The sequence below is a fragment of the Thunnus maccoyii genome, chromosome 12 (assembly GCF_910596095.1).
Source record: "Thunnus maccoyii chromosome 12, fThuMac1.1, whole genome shotgun sequence".
NCBI classification, from domain to species: Eukaryota; Metazoa; Chordata; class Actinopteri; order Scombriformes; family Scombridae; genus Thunnus; species Thunnus maccoyii.
Genome location: NC_056544.1, coordinates 1,332,031 through 1,356,204, shown reverse-complemented (window position 1 = coordinate 1,356,204; position 24,174 = coordinate 1,332,031). Strand labels below are relative to the sequence as shown.

The 24,174-nt window shown below is 38.7% G+C and overlaps 1 protein-coding gene and 3 long non-coding RNA genes across 10 annotated transcripts in view; 2 read left to right on the top strand and 2 right to left on the bottom strand.

The window, feature by feature from the left end:
- The window catches only part of LOC121909468, a 567,936-nt gene that overhangs the window by 316,395 nt on the left and 227,367 nt on the right, over nt 1-24,174 (bottom strand). The gene's annotated exons all lie outside the window — the stretch shown is intronic.
- si:ch211-207d6.2 (sickle tail protein homolog) overlaps nt 1-24,174 on the bottom strand; it is a 112,993-nt gene that overhangs the window by 67,012 nt on the left and 21,807 nt on the right. For all 6 annotated transcript variants that reach the window (XM_042429993.1, XM_042429997.1, XM_042429994.1 and 3 more), the window contains exon 2: nt 6,468-6,802. In XM_042429993.1, the coding sequence (XP_042285927.1) occupies nt 6,468-6,802 (335 nt within the window). The remainder of the gene's footprint in view (nt 1-6,467; nt 6,803-24,174) is intronic.
- LOC121909459 lies at nt 1,668-6,374 on the top strand. 2 transcript variants are annotated; one of them, XR_006099443.1, is made up of 3 exons: nt 1,668-1,787; nt 4,636-4,744; nt 6,336-6,374. It is a non-coding gene; the product is annotated as an uncharacterized LOC121909459 (long non-coding RNA). The 2 variants fall into 2 exon arrangements; XR_006099442.1 differs by lacking the exon at nt 1,668-1,787 and adding an exon at nt 3,797-4,451.
- LOC121909464 lies at nt 6,363-7,113 on the top strand. The gene is made up of 3 exons (XR_006099448.1): nt 6,363-6,399; nt 6,509-6,631; nt 6,726-7,113. It is a non-coding gene; the product is annotated as an uncharacterized LOC121909464 (long non-coding RNA).

The following is a 24,174-nucleotide window of genomic DNA, read 5'->3' as shown; positions in this document are numbered from 1 at the left end:
CACTTTATTTGGAAAAACAGTCATTAATATGAACATGTTGCTAATGTTGGCTGTGTGCTCGCTGTGATTTGTGTGCATATGTGCGTGTGTGTGATGTATAGGCTTATTATACTGTTTGCTCGTTACAATGGTTGGACTAAGTTAGTGTCTTATTTTTGTTTCAGAGCTGAAATTGTCATAGGTAACTTTTGCAGTATTATGGTAGGAAAAGGCCAGCCTTTGCTTTTCATTTCCTCTGAATGGTTTGATGAGTATGAAAATGATGTGAATCATACGCTATGACCTTCACAGTCACCAGATCTCAACTCAACTGAACACCTATTGTGTGGCTTAAATTTACATTATCAACATTGTAGCACTTGTAACAGTGATCAAACATTAACATGGACAGTGTCTCTAGTCTCTAAAATATCAGAAAATAATTTTTTTAATTTTTGGAGGTAAATTCACCCACTGACTCAACTTGCCCCAACATCACTGGCACATTTTACCCCACAACCTCCATTTTGACAAAACTGTTTCACATAGTGGTTAAGAGCTACAATTATACTAAGTTTATGACCTTGTTTTGTAGCTTACACTGACTTAAATTAGCATGTTTGTCCACAACGTATCTATTTTAATTAGGATACAAGACTGATAATTTTAGTAACATGATGAATTCACTTGGCAGACAAAAATTATTTTTTTTTTGGCTCTGTATTGCTGACCTCTCTCTCCATGTGCTTGAGTCCAAGATGGATTGAGTAATGTGAACTATGCTTTCTTAATTTGTGGTCACATGATTACGCTTGTTTATGGTTACATAGATACAGGGGGTGGTTCGTTTTACCCACTGGTTCGACTTACCCCGTTCTCCCCTAACTATGTGAATCAACGTGATGAGCACAAATCAGGAGCTTTGAGCCACATCACCCAAACCTAAATATAACTCAAATTCAAAATATCTCAGTGGTCATAATCTAAACTGAAGATATTTAATTTATGAAATTAAATATATAAAAAACATTTGAAGACATATCTTTAAAAAGGTTAAATATTTTTAAAAAGATAAAATATTGTATATTGGGTTATATCCAAGGAGCCATTGAGTTATTGTTCTTTCAGACTGCTATGCTATTGCAGATTGTAATTGCCCTGCCACACTCTAGTTATGACTCATCTAAATGCATTTGGAGATACATGTAATTATGGATAATTAAAGGCAGGATGCTTGCCATAGGCTACTTTCAAGTGTGAATGCACACAGGTGCACCAGCGCCACTGGATTACAGGTGTAAGAAGGAGACTCTGTACGATATGTGCCCCTGAGACAGACATCGGTGCAAAGCAAACACGCCACATGCCGTCATACAGGCTTGCTTAACTATTACTTTTACTATAGTTTGACAGTTCGCTGTCGCTCACCACAGTGGTGGTGTACAACTATCCGGTGTGAAAAGACTGGTAGAAATCTTACAGAAAGCAATACTGCAAGTTGATATTTAATTTAAATAACGGCTATTTGGTATATTATAACAACGTCGAACGGAGGAGTGGACCAAAATGTTTATTTCTTGTTTTGTTTTTTCTTATTTACATATTACTAATCAACGCAACGGAAAATGAAAAGACGTTCAAGGAGTTTGCGCTACATGTCTCTCCATAGAGCAGAGAGGTAACTTAGTTATGTGTTACAGCTGAACAGACACTAAACCACCTGCATCATCGTGTTTACAGAGCAGCTCGTTAGTCCGGCTGTGCAAACAAGAATACGGGCTTCAGTTAAAGTGTGAATGAAGGTGTCGGTAGGTGAACTAAAAGTCTAAACTGTGGTGGCTAGTGTGAGTAAATTCTGCTATATTTTTATTTTAAGCAACTACAAAGACTGCATGTCGGTCGGTGAAAAAGGTGGTTAGTGAAAGTTCTCATTAAATATTTTCAACGGGCTTACCTGGAGGGAGAGTGTCGCAGTGCGGATGTCGGTTCAAAATACTGACCTAACGTTAGATAACTTGCGTTTTGGCATGCAAATGAAATCCCAGCGCTTTACGTCAATTTCAACTGTATTTCCTCCTCCCTATCGGTTTATTCTATCTACAGTATGCCTCTGTCAAAATCAGGTGCATTGACAAACCCCGCCTCTCTCTCTGTCTGTTGCTGGTGAACTATTACAAAACTCCACCTCAGCAAATAATGCTGGCTTTACCAGTCTGACTAGCAGAACAGTTTAACTTGTCAACTTTACGACACAACACAAGACACTTATTATAGAGTCTCCATCCCCCCCCCCCCCCCCCCCCCCCCCTTCACACTGCAGTAGACATCTCCACCCCAAAGATACACACAGACACATCACAATACATCAGAATACTGGCCTATAAACGTCACTACTTCAATGGAATGATACAGTGGTGTGAATGCTGCCCAGACATGCTGTTTAATTAAACAACTTTATTACTTTATTACTGGTTACTGGTGAAAATTCCTCCCAAACGGAAATTAAGACATCTGATCTTTTTTTTAAGAAGAACCAAAGTGTAGGTAACGGTTGAGTTTGGTTGATAAGAACGTTCTGTAATCCAAATATTAATCTTTTAAATTAGTGGGAGAAATATTTACTATTTAATACCATCTCTCCCTTTTTCCATGAGTGGAACAAGAGCAGAGTTATTATGGTATGTGTGTCATTAAGACATGAACATTATTTATATAAGCAAAATTAGCCACAGTTTGTCCAACTGATCTGTTTGTGACTGTCAGGCACCATTTTATTATGAAAATCCTGTCTGCAGCAGCCTGAGCAACACAGATACACACAGACTGGTGAGCTGCAGCCTCTCAGGTGAGCTCTGATGTTGAGCTCTAGTGAAATATCTAGCCCCACCTAGATAATGCAAACAGAAGTTGCAGACAGAAGTTTTTGAGATTATTTAAAGATAGGTTTGAGCATCACTGTGACTCTGTCATGAAACTCTTGAGTTTTGTCGCCTAAATCCAGAAACTGAAAGTAGGACAGAATCTCAGGTGAGGTTTGAAAACCTTACAGCAGCGAGTTACAGAACAGCACATTACCTACAGGTTTCTACACATTTATTGTAACATTTATTGTGACTGTCTATGATATGTTTTTTTTCCAGAGTTTTTCAGAGAAAAACCCATGATACAAGTCCAGTTTCAGGCAAGTCAGCAAAGGCATATGCAGTAAACATTTTGCATAGTCAGGCTCTTTATGTGTGTATGTGTGTGCACATATGAGCCTATGAAATAGAAAAGTGTGATAGAGAGCAAGTACACATACACAATTATTTTGGCCGTCCAACAAAAAATGTCCCTACCAAAGTTAAAACCACACCTATGCCCTTATGTGAAAGGAATTCATTTTCATGCAGAGACATGCATATATAGAGACACAACACTCACAAAAAGGTTACACTTGTACAGAAAACAATTTCTTCTCCTCCACCCAGTGTAATGTTAAATCCACTTTAAATTTCATCTCTAGATAATGATTAATAGGTTATAATTGGCATAAATTATTCATTGAACACAACACCCACTCACTGTATATAATTACAAAGGCTGTGCAGGGGATTGGAAATAAGAAAGATCTTGCTTATTCATCTGAAGTAAGAGATTAAAGATCAGATATACAGATACAGATATAGCTTTGATATTTACTGATTACTAAAAAAAGTTAGTGAGCTTTTGTCATTAAGTTGTGTTTAAATCAGTGTTAGCCATTAGCTTTAAAATTAGCACTGATAATTCACTGTCCGAAGAATGCCATTTTTACTGTTTGCAGTATATACTGCCACAGACGTGTGCATTCACTGAAATACAGGCACCATACTGCATGTAACAGCACTAAGGCACATCATGCTGGTTTCATGTTTCAAGGCCAATGCGATGAATAAACAAATTAACTAAGTTAACTTAGAAAGTTGGTGTGTAATACAGAATGCTTCTGGACTTCTGGAACACCTTTAAAAAGTCATGATTCTTGTATAAGAAGTGGCAAATTCAAACAGTAACACATTGGAGGCTAGTCTGCCCATGCCTGCTGGCATGAGTCCGTTCCTATATACAACCAGGGCTGGAGTGAGCAATGCAATCTGAATATGTGTTCCTTTTGGTTTTTTGGTTTTTTGGGGGTTTTTTTTACACTTGAGACTACTGTAACACATTCCACTTTTCACTGAATCATGGACAGAGGTGTATGTTATTTACATATAGTATATTTCCTACATCTGCCCTGCATAAACTCCCTCCCTCTGCTGCTGCTGAGCTCTTGTACAGAACCAGAGTGTTGAATTCAGTTTTTGCAAGATTTATTTTTATCAGTGCAGGCTAGTCTGTGTGTATTGTGGTCTGTTTGTGTCCTGTTGGAATCTCAATCTTCCAACACTTGACAGTTGGTTGGTGAACAGCAGCCAAAATCCACAAGCTTGTCTTGACCACAGTCATGTTTGGTAAGTGTTTGTTTGTTGGGTTTGAGTTTCTATAAGCATGTTTTGTGAAGACAACTCTGTTTGGCAGTGGACACTCAATTTTTGGATGTCCAGAGCATTACACCAGCACATGAACACATCACAGACAACACTCAGATACAGTACAAAGCAGTACTGTATTTCATTATTGTGTTTTTTTCATTAGGTCCAAGATTGGCTTCTGGACACAGCTTCTGGAGTATGATACATGTGACTCAGGCCAAGACAACAGAAGACCTGTATCTCAGTAGGAGACTGTCCTCCCAAGAAAAAGTGTAAGTATACTTAACTACCTATCTACATACAGATGGGTGACAAATTAAAGGAAAAACTGGTGCACGTCTGAATGCTTGACCCCTACAGTGAGGGGATCTGGTGGCTCTGTTATGCTGTGGGGGGTATTTTGCTGGCATGATTTGGGTCCACTTGTCCACTTGAGGGAAGGGTCACTGCTAATCAATACAAAGTTGTTCTGAGTGATCACCTTCATCCTATGATGAAACATTTCTATCCTGATGGGAGTTGTCTCCTCCAGGATGACAGTGCCCCAAATTCACAGGGCACGAGGGGTCACTGAATGGTTTGATGAGTATGAAAATGATGTGAATCATATGTTATGGCCTTCACAGTCACCAGATCTCAACCCAATTGAAAACCTATGGGAGATTTTGGACCAACATGTTAGACAGCGCTCCCCACCACCATCATCAAAACACCAAATGAGGGAATATGTTTTGGAAGAATGGTGTTCATCTGTCCAGAAGAGTTCCAGAGACTTGTAGAATCAATGCCAAGGCTGAGTTACACCATTCCTCAAAACGATATTCTCTCATTTGGTGTTTTGATGACAGTGGTGGAGAGTGCTGTATCACCATTGGATATATCTTTTTAAAATCAAAACAACTAGCTAGCTGTCATCTGCTAACTGCTACCTGCCACTGTTACCAACATTCCAAAGGAAAAACTGCACTTAGGAAGCTAACAGAATTATTTTGTGAAGACAAGAAGAGAAATTAAGGGGTCCTTGTTGGTGATATTCTCTCTCTCTGTCTCCATGAACTGGTGTGATGGCGGCGCAACCGATGTTTGTGGTGGCCTCTCCTAGTTCTGACTATGTCTACATCTATGTCTGTGTCATCGTGTGGAGTGCAAGGGAAATATGTCTATGATCATCAGTTTCTTTTGGACATTTGTAACAAAGACTTTTGCTATGAGAAATACTGGCTGGGAGCTAAATCAGCTGAGCGAGGTTGGTCTGCTATGCCCAGTGGACCCAAAGGAGACCATGGCCTTGCCTGGAGCTGCTCTGGAGAGGAAAGCGGTGTGACAGGACGTGGAAGCTGGGCAAGCGTGGAGGAGTGTTAGCTAGGCTAAATGTTAACCCATACAAACCGGCAATTCCAACAATCATGTTGCCTAATGTTCTCTGGACAGCGAAATTGATTATATAACTTCCCCATCAGTGCTGGTCACTTGTTGACATGCAAGAGCTGTCTACATCCACCACATGTACTTTGCTCTTTAAATGCACTTTAACGCCCTGCACTGCTAACTGCTCCTTCTTTGTTTGTTTTTCTGTCTTGGGATTTATATGTTTTTATCATTTTTTTTAGGGAATTTTTAGATATATGTACACAGTAAATCTTTGTCCTTTCTGTTGTTGTTGCACTGCTGGGAGGATCAGCATTTTGTTTTTTTGTGAATGCAAATACACAAGAAAATGAAAATAAACTAAATCTTGAATCTTGTTGATTGACAGCTGTGATTGATAGTTGGATCTGCTGTTCTCCCCGACTTTGGGACTCACACTGACTTGGACTATTGTCGCAATATTTCACTAAGTTTAATTGTACCTGCTCCAAACAGAAAAGATGACCCAGACCATAAGCTGCAACTCTGGGCTTCAAACCGGCTCCAATGAAACCAACAGGTGACTCACATCTCACTATGTCCATCTTTATATACAGGATATGGTGCAACCACAGCTTGAAATCTCACCTGTTCCCTCATGCGTTCTTGGTTTCCCATGATAATTGCAGCATGGTGAGGGTACTTCTGCCTCAGGTGGTCCAGGAACACCTCCTTCTTCCTCTCCACCTCAGAGTGCTGCATTATTAGGCTGTCCAGCTCGCTGTCCCTGCTGCTGGTAGCATAGCTTCGGGGTAAGGTGCTAGGAGAGCGTGGAGCTGAACCATAGGAGGCAAAGTCCAGATTGCAGAGCAGGCTGTTGTTAGTGTGCTGTTTCTTCTGCAACAGACGCTCAGTGCTGCTGTCCACAGCAGAAGAAGAAGAAGAAGAAGAAGAGGAGCCTCTGGATGGGGAGTGTCCTGTGTCTGGGTATAGCAGAAAAAACAAGATGAGGGTACAGAGAAAGGATGAAAGAGATGAAAATAGAGGACAGGACAAGAAGAACAGGGGCAAATAAAGCAGAAAAGCAAATATGACAGGGTGAACTTTACAGCTACATTTTGAAATGTTCACATTTGTCAGGTTGTAACTGCTAGTATGTGTTATCCTTTTTCACTTTGACATAATACAACTAAATATGTACAACTAAATGGGTATTATGTAAATAGATTTTAATGTGTCTCTTGTGTTCAGTCTCACTTCCGTTCAAACTGCATATAAACTCTGGAAACATTTAATGTCATGTGTCAGCTTCCTTCAGTTTTTCATGTTTTATTGGTAATGCTGCATTTTACAGGTCTGTCATTTCCTAATGCTATCTTTGTAATGTCTTGAAAGTTTCCCGGAAAGAATGATGTAATTATCGGGGAAATGTAGACAAAGTTCTGAAACTCTTATCAGAGTTTAGTTAACTGAGTTTAATAGAGGCTGTTGATTTCTGGAGAAATGTCTTCCAGAGAACTGCTTCGCTTAAACCCAAGTAAATATTTATTCATTTATAATAAGAGAATGTATCCTTAATATATATTGATTTATATAAAGCATAAGTGTATCATTAGTTTCATGGGTTTAGATTGACTGTGCTACAGCATAATGAGAGTGTATATCAGAACACTACAGATACAATCTGTATAGTAAACAGATAAACTAAGCCAAAAAAAAAAAATAAATCAGAAAACATAACTCAACTTGATAATAGTATACATTTGATCAAATGTAACATCTTACAGAAACATAACGTTACACGTGTGTTCAGTACATTTGTGTGGATCAGCCACTGTGTTGTTTCCATGTTGTTGATGTCCATCAGTGTGTGGGTAAATGTTGTAATAATAGAGGAACAATATGCAGCTTTACAGATGATGAGAACAACAGATTCAGGCAGGCTAAAAATAAAATTTCATCACACCATCTATTCAGCTTCAGATGGCACATGATGTAGGCTACACACAGCTATTTTCTCTGAGAGCAGAGCAGTGTGTGCAGAGAATTACAAGAGTTTATGTAGGCTAAGTATCTGAAGCCTGTTTAATACTGTTCTCATGAAGTGGTGATATTCGATCCTACTGAAAGTGAGAAACAACAGGAATCGGATACGAATACAGTACACACAAAAATCATAAGAAAGCACAGCTGTAAGCCAAATGATCTAATGAGATTCAAATAAAATTCTCCAACACATTCATTAACTTCTACTGTTGGCAGACAGCTACTTCATTGGTAAAATATTTCTGGTCAGAATTGACAGAAACGTGTTTTACAGTGTATCATGAATAAAGCAATCCCTCAGCATTCTGAAATGCTGAAGCATGATCCTCTATGGCCAGTAAAATCTGAACAATCTGAATGTATAACAATGGTTATTTACAACAAAATAATACTTATTTAATCTTTGGTATAATAGTGCATCACAGTTGCAGTGGCTGTCTGGATACAGATGGTAACTAACAGTACAGAGCTGTGATTCACATATTTATACAGTGGAGGCTAGGGCTTTCAGATCTGGGCTGGTTGTAATACTGATTTTTGAAAATGTGAGAGCTTAACTTGCAGATTGATTTTTTTTTTTTTTACTGGATTTACAGTTTATGTATCATGAAAATTAACATGTAAAAGGATGATGTATGATTTCATCAGTGTAACGAGACATAAAGGCAGAAATGAAGACAGAAAAGTTAGCATTTTGAGCAGCTTTTTTTTTCTAACAACGCACATAACATATTACATGAGAGACTTGCTCTCCCTGTCCCAGCTTACTAAGTAGTAATGAGTCTGAGCAGTTGTCATTTAGTGAATTTGTATTTTCCCACCAGTTTTGTTTTGCATTTTATCATTTTTCATCATCGTGAATAATTGTGTTTGTGCAGGCTGTCAGGACCTGAAGTCTACTTCCCTAGCAGGAAAAGCAGCAGCTAGTTTTTGCTAGTTTTTGTGCAGGTGAAGAGACGGACTTCACTGCTGCCTCTGTGATGGACGAATACTTTTGAACATGGGCTCATTTTAGCCAGGAGGGTTATTTTATTTACAATATAATGAAGTTCAGGATGGCATGTCGAAGCCAGGACTGTGTGAGGCTGATAGCTGGTGTGGTACCTCCGGTAAACACAGCTGCCTCATCAGCTCTGCCTTCAGCAGCGGCGCTGCACCAACCAAAGATCAGAGATTCAGCTCCACAAAGACATGAACTGTTCTGGTGCCTCATTTATAAAACTGCGCACGAAACACGGAAAGTGCTTATGCATAAAAATATTCTGATTTATAACAGTGCGCATGCATGTCCTACACTGCTTTCCCTTTCCCTTGTTATAAGGTTTTGGGAGATGCTGCAATAATGAATGGTGGTATCTCTGAGCTCCTCTCATGTCTAATGTTAGCTGCATTTGTTCTATATCACACAGTTATTAATGATAGACCTTCACCATATACTCTAGCATAATAGTGTATATATGTTGTTGCACTGTTATGTAAAATAAGAGTTACTCTCAAAAAGGACAGACACATATTTGCAGTTTCAAGCTCTCCATGTTACGTGAAACCATCCTCAGGAGCAGCTAGAGGTGTCAGGAAACAGCTAATAAATACCAGATGTGCCAGCTGATTGCTCAGCAGCATCTGATGATGTCTCAACATCATGTAAACGCCTTCAGTTACTTTGATTTCCCACATCTTTTTTAAATGTGTTGTGTCCAGAAGGAACAAACCATTTCTTTAATGCCTAGCATGTTGATAAAAATTGTGTTGGGACTTAGTTAGGAGCAGGTTTGGTTATCAGTAATAATTCATGATTATCAAAGATAATTATTAATGGGATGGAATAAAATACAGAAAATTTATTGAAAAAAATCAAGAAACTGGGCCATGGGAACAGGGTTAACTGTTCAGATGACTCAACAAAGACTGAACTGAAAACTGGACTTAAATACACAAGGAATGATTCCATACATAACACAGGTGAGTGAAATGAGACAGATGAAACATGATGTAATCAACAAAGGCGGGAAAACATGGGAAGTAAAGGTAACAAAACACAAGGAGAAAACATTTCAAAATAAAACAGGAACTAAAAATCCAAACACAAACAGAAAGTCCTGGCAGGATGTGACAGGGGCACCATCCTGGGGTCAGGGACCAATAACCAAACAGTGGATACGGTCTCAAAAAGGGGTGTTCACTTTAAAAATGTCAATATCTGAGAGACATTAACATTCATAAGGTGAACAGTGGAGGTTTGAATCTGAGCACTGACTCTCAACCAGCGTTTACTACAATGTGTCCACAAATAATTACCAAAATCACTTCTCTTTAAAACATAACAGGTTTATTAATGTTAGAGATATCAATTAACAATCAATTGCAATTCAGTCAAACATCTACCATCCAACTATATGGATGACTTACTACGGCTATGCAAAAGTGAAGCCAAAATATCTCCTTTCCAGGAGCTGTCAGTTCAGTTCTGCTTGTGTGATGTCATTTAGATCCAGAGTCTGCGCATTAGCGTTGGGTGGCGGGATGACGGCCCACAGGACACGCCCCACAGCCGTCCTGCCGTCTGAGGGAGGTTTGAGGGACGATATTTGATATTGTCAAATAACTAATTAAAAATAAACTTATCAGAAAAACAAGACCTTGAACATAAAAAATGACAGAAACCATCTTTGGGAAAAATGTTTTTGATGTGTACTTTGATATTTTAGTTTGGCTCATGTCCCTTCCACTAACATGGAGAGGGCGAGATTGATGACCTATACTGCAGCCAGCCACCAGAGGGCGATCCAGATGTTTTGGCTTCACTTTTGGGGAGCTGTCATGACGTCCATATTTATATACAGTCAATGGTCACACCAGAGTTCCGCTCAGAGGAGGTAACCATGAGATATGAACAGAGATAGTGGCTAATGGCGTCTGCCGGCTTAACGTGTCTCTGACAATAAGATAGCTTAGGGACAGAGCTAAGCTCTGCTACTGAGTTATCTGCTCAACAAATGTGTGTGTGAGTGTGTTTAAGAGTGTGTATGTGTGTGGTTAGTAAGGGGAGACAAGGGTGAAAGCACTAAAAGTATAGCAATATTCTAGCAGTCGTGGGAAGACACAATGATTGCTTTTTATCACTCAGAGACATAGTGAATGGACTGTGATCTGTCTACTGTGGTCGCTGGCCTTTTAACAGATAAAATGGAATTTACTAGCTTCAAACACAGTGGCAAACTAATGCAAAGCAGCCCAATGAAGGTGGACAAAACACAAATCAGCTTAGTGTGATAAACACAACCAAGAACAAACAGTAAGCAACACTAATACTTCCACAGTATTATCAGTAGCAATAACCGGTATAACATGTTCACGGTCAGTTAAATTCACAACAACAGCAGTAAAGCTAAAAATATCTCACTCTTTAGTAACCTATCTCTGCCCAGACTTAAGCCTCTTACTTGTATCGTTTAAGGAAGTGAGTAAGGTGTGTTTCATCTTTCAGGTCCAGCTTGGTTCCTTGGATGATGATGAGGCCGTTTTCTTGCTCTGTTAGTGGGTTTTATGGCAGCTGATCCTCGTTGGGGTTGCAAAGGAACATCAGAGTCGATCAGTTGAAGAAAAGTGGGGCTATCCTCCTCCTTCACTTCTGCAGGAAAGGCTGAGAATGCCGGGTTGCACAGTGGTCTTCTTCTTCAGATCCAGTAATGTGCTCAGTTGAACACAGAGAAAATCTCTAGTCCAGCATGGTTGAGATAGTGTGGCCTAGTTAGACTTACCATATGTATGGGGATACTTCCGATGGCATTGGGGAGCGTCTCAGGTGTTTATGCCCACCTGTGTGTGAGTTGAGCAAAGCATGGTGGGAAATGAAGCCCATTTTGGACTCCTTTTGTTCGACTTGGCACAGTTCTTTGTTGTCAGTTTGTAAAAGGTCTCGACAGGTTTCAGTCAGGCTTAATGACTGCGTGCAGGCTTGCCTGTGTCTTGTACATGTGGCTTATGAGGCCCATTAGTTGTATCCTGGTATTTAAGTTGGCTGTTTTTTATGACTAACATTTTCTTTTAAACGTATTGTTTCTGTTCTGAAACAGGTCCGGGGAGGCTTTGGATGCAGGCATGAAGGAGAGGGAGTGGAGGACCTGAAGCTGTGGAGGCTAGCCATCATCAACCAGTTAGCAATTTTATTCAGTCATGTAATCTAAATTGTTATTTGGGTTAGTGCATGTATTAAATATTACATCACTGAATGTGATGCAAATATTTTTATCTCCCCCAGCATATGCATTAGCCCTGATAGAGTGTCTGAGGGAGGACTCCTCCACCTCACCAAAGACTCTATAAGACAGCAGCACTGCCCTCACCTCCACTGCACCCAGGTCCCTTTCCAGATCCTGTCAGCAGATCACCACACAAGAGGCAGTTGGCCTGTAACTTGCACAGCCTTGACAGTTCAACATTCAAACTGATGACTGCCCATTCAAAACATGCCTGTTCGGAATGGGCCAATCACTTATTTCTCGAGAACCGCATATGTATGTATCGATTGTCAAATATATCAATTTAAATGATAAGGAATTAATAAATTAAATATCCAGACAGAAACTTCACCAGTGAGTCTAAACAGAGGTTGTACTGTATAAACAGTTTCCATTGGTTGATTCTGTTGCCAATCAAACGTGTCTGTGCTCATATTGGCTAGTTCTACTACCTCTGCCTCTGTTTTCTTCTCCTGTTATCAATGTTGTTTATGAGGTATTTTTATATATTTCTCGAGAACCGCTCATCCAAACAACTTCACACATCAACATTGCACTTCCTCGTTTCCCCAGCAATCCACCTGCCAGGCATGAAGTAGGTTGGATGAATGGTTCTCGAGATACAGACTCATATTTACCAAGAGTTTAAATTTTCAGTTTCAGACAGACTTTGTTGTTTATTTATTTATATTTGAAACCTGGTAAGAAATGTATATGAAATTTTGGGGGAAAAATTGATTATGAATGATTGAGTGATGGGTTGTTTTGTTTTTTAACATTTTCACTATTTACTCATGGTTATTAACTTTTTAAAAAATCCGTGTGTATTTTGATGTAGAGCCAGCCACAGACTGAAACATTTGGAAATAGCTAATTGAGCACTGTGCAGCTTTGGCATATCCACTCTATGCTTTCTAGTTGTTTTAAACCTTGGTATATATGTGTATTATATAATGTGCTTTATTTTACTCAATGCAGCTTGAGAATATTAGAACGCACTAATAGTTTTTATTTATGTAGGTTTGTTGTTAGTATTAGCTGCTCATTCCTGCAGGCCCAGCTGTTCATGTAGTAGCTGATAATTATGAAGTTGCTCTTAACAGGATAAAACATTTTAAATCATCCAAACACTTGGTTGTTATTGTGATAACTTATTGTCAACTAAATGAGGCCACTGAAACCCTTTGTAATATCCTCTGTCAGCCTATTAAAAACCTAGATTAGAAACATATCTCTCTTTCAATCTGCCTCTTTCTCTCGCCCTCCTGCTGTAATAGTACTGCACCGTAAGACGTAATGTGGTGATATTTCACAGTGTGAGATACAGTTGATACAAGCTGATACTGCAATGGTGCATTAGTTTCTGTTATGGGTAAGTATCAATACTCCTGCCAGTATCAGATGACCAAGACTAGCTTTATTAAAGCCTGAAACATGATAGCAAACTTTACAATGTTGTGATGTGAACACAGCATCAAATATCGTTAGCTAACACCCATATATACATATGTGTATATATCTTAAAGCTAATGCCGGTCACTCACCAAGACACCTGCCCAGTTCTCCACTGGTTCTCCTCACACCGCAACTCAATTTCTCTCCTCTGACCGTTATACCCTCTAACCCTGGTCTGTTCCTGGTCTCTTTGATGCCTCGTTGGATCATAATAATAAGGCTGTAGTCCGGCATATGTATATAACATTTACAACCTCTTAAGTGTCAAAACTAGCCTTGAGATCCATTCATTTCTTATTGTTCAACTTGACTGCTCTCTCTTTTGTTACGTCACTTCTGCATTGGCTTTTTCTGATGTGGAAGTAAAATTCTCTCACAAAAATGACTCCATAAGTCACTGTAGTGTGTATATGAGTATATTTTATGAAAGTCTAGTTCCTACATCATTTTCCTACAAATGGATTCACTGGGGTCTCTAACCTGCAAGTTGCTCTTTAAATCATGCAGAAAAACTGAAGCTCAAGAGATGTAGTCTGACTTAACCAGGCTATAATAACAACTGCTTCACGGTTACTGTATGAAACTATGGGGCTCTTTTCCTGTCTTTATTCAAGAGCGTGGTCTTGAATTTGAGAGCATGAGTTATTGATTTCACATTCAGATTTTGTAATTCTTTCCCTCAAAACCCTGCCCTCACAGTCACATAGCCCCTCCTTGCACACAGATGTGCTTTGCTTCTGCTCAAACTGTAGGAGCAGGCAACTAGCAACAAAATGGACAGTGCTGTGTTTCATTTTTTTAAATCTGTATTTTAGTGTTTAGGAATGGGAAAATTACCAACAGCAAAAGTAACTAATGCTAGCTAACACATTAAGACGATAGAAAACAAGTAACTTCAATGAGCTTCTACATTTTTAAAACAGTGATGAGGTTGTGTATTGTGCAGTTATATCAAAGTGTCTTCCTTCTCTTCAAATGCTGTTTAAAAGTCATAAAGAGAGCAAGGGAAGAACATTTAATAAAGCCCTGGGGGGCGGGAGTAGATGAACACTGTTAGAGCATCCCATATGGGGGTTACTCTTTAAGTAAAGCAAACGTGCCGGTAAGGCGGCAGGTATCATTTCATTGGTCAACACTACACCTGGCGTTCTATTGGTTGAGGGATTTTGACAGGGTTTTTGCACAAAAAAAATCTGAGAGCAGAGCAGAAATCTGAGAGCAGACATTTGACAGAAGCAGCTTGAGTGCAAGGAGAAGAGCTGAAGAAATCTGTGCAAGCAACAATATACCTGAGTGCAAGCATTCAATTTGAGCAGAAGCAGAGCAAATCCACGCACAAGCAGGGGCTATTTGAGTCCAAGGGCAGGGTTTTGAGGGAAATAATTACAAAATCTGAACATGAAATCAATAAATCATCCTTTCAAATTGAAAGACCACAAAAACCACGCTTTAATAAAGACAGGAAAAAAGTCCCATATAAAATTGGTCAATAAGCCTGAGGACCAACAACAAACCCATAAACATGACACACTATGGCTACACAGCCACATGCAAAGGTGAGACAAACTTCTGAGCCAATGCCCTGCCTTTCATTTCATGTTTTTGAATTGTGGTGAATCACTTGATTTATACTCAGTTGATTTTGCTTGATTGCTTCCCAATGGATGTGTTAGCAGCAGTTCTGAAGTCTAATCATGAAGTGCTTTGTATGTGCTTTCACCATTTACCAGGTATACTGACTACGCTGCACAGCCAGCATTTTGGTGGTCAGGTATGGAAAGAAATTTAAGCAAGGCCAGCTAGTGTCTACTTGGATCCTTGGTGATCCTATTTACATTGACATGTACTGTACTCCCTCCTCCTTCAGTCACGCACAGCACACATCACATACTTCTATGTTTTCCGTCAACCAACATAATGGCTGATGGTACTGTGCAGCCTACAGTAAACTATGTGGTTGGACAAAATAATTACCACAGTGTAAATGCCACTCGATCAGCCCTAACTACAGCTCACTGCTCTGTCTGCTGTGACTGATGCTGTCCACAGAGCTCTGTGGCATTTCACATTCTGAGAGCTGCAGGCTCCAACAGACATACGTATACACACATACACTGTAAAAAGTGACACCCTGAGTTCACACATGAGGTCACACGTACTGTAGGTGAAGAAATGCTGCACAAGTGACAATCCATCCAAACCTCACTGACTCTGATTTCACTTATGAACAAAATTACAGACAACTGCTGTTACCTAGAAATAAGCCAAGTAGTGGAATGGGAAAGTGAACCTATGCAGCATGACTGTTTATGTTGGTTTACAATGTGTACATTGTTGGTTGTTTAGAGTTTGGATTATTTAATGAGCTTCCTGGTCTCTTTTCAGTGGCAACTGTGAAGCTTTGGACTAGACATACAAATATAAAGCAGGAGAAAATGTAGATTTACAATCTTGTGCCTTTGAATTTATTTAACTAGTAATATTTGTACTTCTTACGTAATGAATGTTGCACATAAGTGTTCTCAATTTATGTAATCTGAATGCCTGCTTCTGGTGTTTATACTATATATATATTCACATAAACATTTGACCTAATTTATTTAAAATGATAACATATGTATTCTGTGATATGGAATGCTAAATAGTTTTCAGGGAAGTTCCATAAAACAGTTTTGCCACAGATTTAAGGGGCATTATTTTCAGTCACAAAGTCAGTTACATGACATTTTACTAAATAACAAGTCAGCCTGGTTAATAATGGCCTAATGGCTGGGGACTGGAGATTTATAACATAAAGTCTGTGTGAAATTGTCATTGTCAATTGTTGTAGTATACATAACGGTTATTAAAATGGTTTCTAACACACTATAATGTAGTGCAGATATAAGCGTTTATTAACGTATTTGGCAACAAGTCCTCTTGTGGGTACCCATAAGTGGAGGCTGCTGTATAGACAGATAATGAATGATAATACAGTAAAACACAGTTGTAAAATATGTTGTCATAGGAGAAGTTATTATTGTTGACAAATGCTGTACGTTCATAAAAACTTAAAATGTCCTCATAACCGTTTATAACCAAGTTATAGTGTGTTATATACTATGTTTTAAATGTTTGTGTATTGTTTAGAGTTGCAATTATTAGCTGATTAATCGATTAGTCGATTGGCAGAAAAATAATCGCCAAATATTTTGGTAATCAATTAATCATTTTGAGTCATTTTTTTAAGAAAAAACCCCAAAATTCTTTAGTTTCAGCTTATTAAATGTGATTATGCTCTTGTTTCTTTATTCCTCTATGACAGCAAACTGTATATCTTTGGGTTGTGGATTATTGGTCGGGACAAAAGAAGACATTTTAGTTGCATCTTTGGTTTTGGGGAACAGTGATCGACATTTTTCAACATTTTTTGACATTTTAAGAGACCAAACAACTAATCAAGATCATTAGTTGCAGCCCTAATACTGTTTATAAAGGATAAATTGGGGAACTTAAAGAGTTACTGGGTTCCATTATGGGAAGTGTAGGATCCAGTATTTTTGGAGATTGACTGATACTAATAACAAAAAAGTCAGGGTATCTCGACCTCTCAGTTTTTGAATCTGTCTGTTATGGAACTGCAATATTAAACCACTGGAGGACTCCTTAAAGCATAGGGCCTGTTACAAGCACATTGCAAGGCATGTTCTCTGCATTCTTGTGATAATGCTACATTTACTGCTAAAACTATTAAATTAGGATATGTCATTAACATAATACTAAAAGGATCCACCCTTCAGTATGCATTCCTACTCAAGCATCACGTCAGCTACTCCCCATTCTTTTTAAATAATCTTAGATGAATTACTTTTTTCAAGACATTCTCACTATTTCAGGAGTATAATATTTTACTAATTTCTTTTAGTGTAGAAATATACACGGGCTCCTGTCTCACGCGAACACACACACACACACACAGAGCTTCGTTGGCCTGACATTTGGAGGTGTCCTGGAGCTCTGCTGTCTGTAATGAGGACACTTTGTGACAGGTTGGTTGGAAAATTACTTTTTAACATAGCTGGAAGGTTTTGTTTCATGGTGCGTGGTGGCCTGATACAAAGTTATGCCATCACATCTATGTGACAACCATAATAATCATCACTGGCATCATCAATTGCAATAAGATTAGGCATTATGTTAAATAACAAGATTAACCAAGTATAACCTTTTATGTGATTACTCTTATTTAACTCTTAGAATTACAGTTACATATTTAATGTTTCTCTTTTTCAGTATCAGAGGGATGAATATCTTGGAGGATATCCTCTGTCACACACACACACACACACTCCTATACAGAACTATGGTTGGAACACTATCTGGAACACAGATATGTGTGTGTGAATGTGTGTGACAGGAGAGAGGAAACAGGTTGAGGATAACTAAGAAGGGTCACAGTGGTTCATGTGTGGAGACCATCTGGCCATGCCTATGTTGCACTCAACAGCATTTTGCATGTGTTTGTTGATATTGTCATCATAAATGTATAAATGGTTTATTAATTTTTCTCAGACATACACAGTAGAAAAGAGTAAATGGACTGCATTTATATAGCACCTTTCTAGTCTTCTGACCACTCAAAGAGCTTTACACTACATACCCCATTCACCCATACATTCACACACTGATGGCAGACGCTGCCATGCAAGATGCCTGCTTGTCAGGGGGAATTTCTACCATTCACACACACACACACACACACAGATGGCGAAGCCCCCCGGAGCAATTTGGGGTTCAGTATCTTTCCCGAGGACACTTCGAAATGCAGACTGGAGGAGCCGGGGATTGAACCACCGACCTTCTGATTAGTGGATGACCTTCTCTGCCTCCTGAGCTACAGAGCCCTGAGCAGTGTATGCTGCCTGCAGATCTTCCTGACAAGCTGTGCAAGGCTTCCAAGAAGCTCCACCAATCAGTTGCTTTTGTTTAGGGTTAGGTTAAAGAACAGTAAAAGTAGGGTGAGGGCCACAGGTGGGGTTCATGTCAGTATGGAGAGAGCCCAGTGCATTGTAACCAGAGAAAACACATGCAAAAGGAGGAAACAGCATATTCAGAAAAGACAGTGTAATAATTCTGCAGCACGTCACATGTGAGTTTGGTGTTTCTCTGACAAGAACCTCAACATGACCTGACAGGTCTCTTTCTTTTTTCTTCTTTTTTTGTTAAAGAATAAAAGCATAATTTCATAAAATTATAAACCCCTTCATGAGCTGTGCATTAACACCTCAGTAATATGTAGAATCCAGTATTTGGAGAAAAATATTTAAAAAAAGCCTTCACATTTAGCCATACTGTAAGCTAATAGCCATGGAGTATCATTGTTTTAAGATAATCTTATAGCATTATTTTATTCTTTATCAAATACTGTTGAGATCAAACTTGTGGGGGCAAAGAGACACTGTCCCCAGGTAGAATTAAAAGTGATGTGCTTGGATGGTGCAGTGGTACCTGCCTAGCCATTGAACACAATCAGCAATATTTGCAGATGGGAAGCCAGTGAGGGATCATGTCTTTGTCACTGCACCAATGACAAGGACATGATTCCCACCCACTGATGACATGATCACCACCTGCTGGTTGGTGAGGGTGTCTGTGTGAATCAGGGGGAAGGGTCTCTGGGGCATAGTTTCAACTTTAATGTTTCACTTGGACTAACTGGAGCATCCACAGGAAACCCATGCAAACGTAACAAGAACATGCAAACTCCACATAGAAAGAACCCATCCTATGAATTATTTCTCAATAGAAATCACAAACCTTATTTTTCCATGTTAACCAGGCCAACCTCTGATTTTATTTCACATGTATGGACACATAATAAAGCTGGAAGTGTTTGATCCTAGCAGGGATTTATGGAAGATGAATTCTATCTCCCTGTCTTTTATAAACGTCCACAACCTACTTTCAGGTCCTGCACCAATACTTTATAAGCATCATCCGGTAAGCATATTTCCTGCTGAAGTTAATGCTGACACAGATTTTTTTCATTTTGAAGTTGTTGGGATTTATTATATTTTTAAGACAGCTGTTTTTTTTGTTTCATTCACTACCATGTTTTAAGGAGGAAGTTATCATGTCCCATATTGCACTTGAATTTATGAATATTGAATCTGCCTACTGTACCCATACAGTGGAGTAGAGGGTCGAGCCTTTGTGTGATAGAACCAAGGTTGCAATATTGTAACCTTAGTTCTATAAGCACAGATGCTACAAAGAAATATGAAATGAGAGTTTTTGAGGCACATGTTTTAGATGATTAGCAGTGATGTGATCAGCTAATTGTCATGTGTTCATATTCATATTCAGGTACTTCATCAGACCAGACTGCCACGTTCCTTGAGAGGTCAACATAATGCACACAACTTAACAAATCACAGTACGGGGAAGTCATTGGCTTGCAGTGCTATCTACCACACCGTCTATTTTTATTCTGCAACTGGGAGTCGCCAAAGTTAGAAATTCTCCTACACATTCTGTACGGTTTTCATGTTATACGCTTTTATATTTAGTAAAGGGTTTATCATGATATATTGTATTTCACAGTGGTATTATAGCACAGCAAAGATCCCTTCTGTGTTTTATATCTTTTATATAAGAAATTTTATAATATATAAGAGGTTCTGTGCTATTCAACAGCAGGTTATTTTGTCAACCATTGTTCCTTCAACAAGAAAAAAATACTGTTATAAATACTGTTTTATAATAATACAAACACAAAACCTACAAATGAAATATTTAAAGTTACCTACAGTATTTGCATCTCCAGCAGGTTCAGCTTCAGCTTTTGTTGCTACTCCAGTTCTGTCTGTTCACACTGATATCTCAGTACAACACAAGCTGCAGTGACAGAGCTCACACTGCTCATGGCACTGCAATTGGAAAGTTCAAATAGGGAATCTGTATCCGTGTGTGTGTGTGTGTGTTCCTGAGGAAGCTCAAATGGAAGAGTGGTCTCACTTTTTCCAGACCTTTTTCCCTTGTTACTTTGGGACCACAACAACAGATGGGTAATATCCCACAAGCTGACCATGTATTTGTGGTGGTTGACCCCTGAGGTGAGGTGCATAATAATAATAACATTATTATTATTATTGTTATTATTATTATTATTATTATTATTATTATTATTATTATTATTATTATTATTATTATTATTATTATTATTATTATTATTATATTAATAATAATGAGAATCTGAACAATAATAATAATTATTATTATTATGAACATAGCACTGTTCATGCACAAAAAGCAGCTCAAAGTGCTTAACAAATAAAATAATATAAGGGCAGATAATTGGGATGGTATAAAGTGAGAAGCTCTGATATATCTGTGAGTTGTGATTTTGATTTTATTTAAGTTTAATTATATTCAATCATCAAAGTTTGAATCCAGCCGGGCTAAACTTCATGTGCCATTTATACATTTTGTTCATCAGTAAGTGGAAGAGATTGGAACTACAAGTTTAAACAAAGTCTTCAACTTTTTCTTTTTAAGTTGCTAATCTGCTATTTCGCTACAACAGTTTTATAGCAAAATACACTTTGTGGCAAACATAATGATACCTGCAGTATGGTTTTCATCAGTCTGTCAGACAGAGTATCCAGTTTAAACATATTCCTTCAGTGTCTGTGTGTAACTTAAGAAAGGTTAGAAAGACAGAAAGGTTTGCTGGATTGGGATGTTTCATCCTTGAACATACAATATATTTGATATATATTTCTTATTGCCCTTAATCAGTCATTGTGCTCCGGTTGTTTTGTTCATGTTTAATATTAAAAAGAAACTGATCTTAGACTCCTTATAGACTACTATCCTAATTAGTGTCAACGGACTAGACTACTGATCATTTTAATAAGTAAATAGGATTACTCGTATGTTTGTATCTCTGTATTACCTTGTCAGGTTTTTCAGTCAGGTTTGTAATAACTGCATACATCAGATATATGAGAGAGATGTTTCCCAAGCTTCCAAAACTATATTTTACCATTTCCTTCCCACACCCCTCCACAGAGATTAAACCGAGTCACAGACAACCACACTGAACATCCAAGATATACTGCTGAGGGATAGATGGACGGTATGTAAGCAGTCGTCCATTATAATCCTTAAAATGTTACTCCTCATGTCATGTCTGAAGACATATAATCCCTCTTTAACTTGCCTTCTGGCGCACATGTACATCTACATTTAATCACTGAAGTGGAGTGGATTAAACTGAAGCTCTACAGCTATGTTCAAAAATTTCCCATCAACCCCTGCTGGCACCACAGGGAATTCTGTGTAAATAAAGGCTTGGTCTATGCAAGAGGAAGAGGGATTCCTGACATAGCTCGTTGTGTTCAGTGTCATGCTCAGTCACAGTTAAAAATTGGGTAGAAGGTAGATTTGTTACCAGACAGAGGTTAGTGTGACACAGTCTGTAATTCAAAACACACACAGGCTCAATCTCTAAACTGTTACTACACTCATCCTGCTCTGCTTCTTCTGTGTTGGCCGCACATTTAGCAGATCAGCAGCAAGTGACCACACAGGAAGTATACAGGTACATTGTTCAGCATAGGTCACCCGCATTTTGGAAGTGCTCAGAGCCCAATACACAATGTCTGTAATTACATGTGTAAAATATGTTCCACTGTGAAGTGCCACTACAGATAAAGCACAAATCTTTGAAGCAATCATAGTGTGAGCAGCACGTTTAGCAGATCGTCATCATCATCATCAGCATCAGCAGCAGCAGCAGCAGTAGCAGAACCGCTGTGTCGATGCGGGAGGCGTTCAGGTACATTGTTGAGTGTAGGTCACCCACGTTTCAATCCGAACTGAAGGCACAAAAAATAGGAGTGATCTAAGAGCCCAATATGATCGATCCACTTTATTTTAGGATGCACATTATTTTATTTTTAAATGCAGCCCCTATTTTATTTAAAATAAGAAGATAACATTTACTTACTATTAGAGTACTTATTATTTATAACATCTGTGTATAATAGAATGCTAGATTTCTTTCATGCTGTTGGTTGTTTCTTCTATGTGTTGAAGCAGCGGCCAGAGGCCAAGCAATCAGTCCATTCTGAACAGGAAGGTTTTGAACGGGCAGTGCACTAGTATCATTAAAAACACAACAACTATCTTTTGGGACTTCATATATACTTCTACTGTTTTGATAAAGGATGTCAAACTGCACTAAGTAAAATCCTTAGAAATCCTGGTGAAAACTGATCATTGAAGTCTACTAACTTGTTCCTTGTTCATGAGTACTCTACCTGGAGTGTACACTTGCTTGTATTTGATTGGCCATTGCATTGTATTGTAGGATGATGTTGCATTGTGAAAAAAGTTGAGCCAGGGTCAATTAATTTATCAGATGACTCTGCAGACTCTTTACTGTCCCAACACAGTGGTATCACTGAAATGAATGAGAGGGCTGTGCTTTTTCACCATGCTGATGCCTGTCTGAATACAACCTTACCCACTTTTTTTTTTTTGGAGGGGGAGGGGAGGCTGGATTTTAGCTGAATAATCAATAACTAAATCAATGGATTTAGTTATTGCCAATGGAATTATATATTATTATGAATTATGTTTATCATTATGAGTATTAGCAAACATCAATTCATTTTCTGATAACACTTTGTGTGGTGTGGTTACAGTCTGTTCGGGCAAGTCTAAGTCCAGCTTGATTACATCAATGTTTGTAGGAAAACACACAGTGTGAGACAGCACTACAACCCAACACTAGGTACTGCATTGCAGAATGCCCTCTATAGATGACTATAACTCAATTAAGTAATATTACTCTCGAGGGTGTGCTTTACCGTCATTGTTGGCACGACAGTGATGTGGTCAGGAACGAGGCGCTTGTGCCGAGCATCACTGAAGCACGGAAGCATCACTCAAGTGTAATATTGAGATTATACATGTGCTGTCATGCTGATTTGAGCACGTTCTAAATGTCTAGTTGACCAATCAGATTTCTTGGTGGGAACTATGTGTTGTATAATTAGGTATCAGAGCCTTGTGCAAGTTGTGCAGTGTAGTTTTCTCTGCAGCCAAAAAAGTTAGTTTCAGTTACATTTTCCTCCTCTGCATTTCTCCTTTTCATTCATTCATTACATCCAACTAATGCAGTGGTTAATACAAAGACCAAAATGAAAAACCTGTGTTGGCATTTCAAATCTGATGCCTGCAGTGCGCCATAGGAGCGTCAAATGACGCGCGTCAATTATCGCTTTCAGTGCGTTTGGGCCTTTAGGATACACGTTTCTTAGCAAAATCTCACACTACAAACACTTGTGGGCAGCAGTGACCTTTCAAAAACAAATACATTCCCTCCAGCACTGTTTGATTCTCTCTGCATCATTTCATACACTCAGTACAGACTTCTCATGACCATGATGTCACATTCAGTACTCTGCTGCAAAGGTCGGTGAGATCTTGTCTGCATGTTCACACTGCAGCTTATAATGTCCTCAGTTTAACTCCAACCACACAGCTCATTTATCTGCTGAGCACAGACTATATAAAAAAAACGGAAATGGAACTTGTGATGTCTTCCTAAATGTAATAGTTAA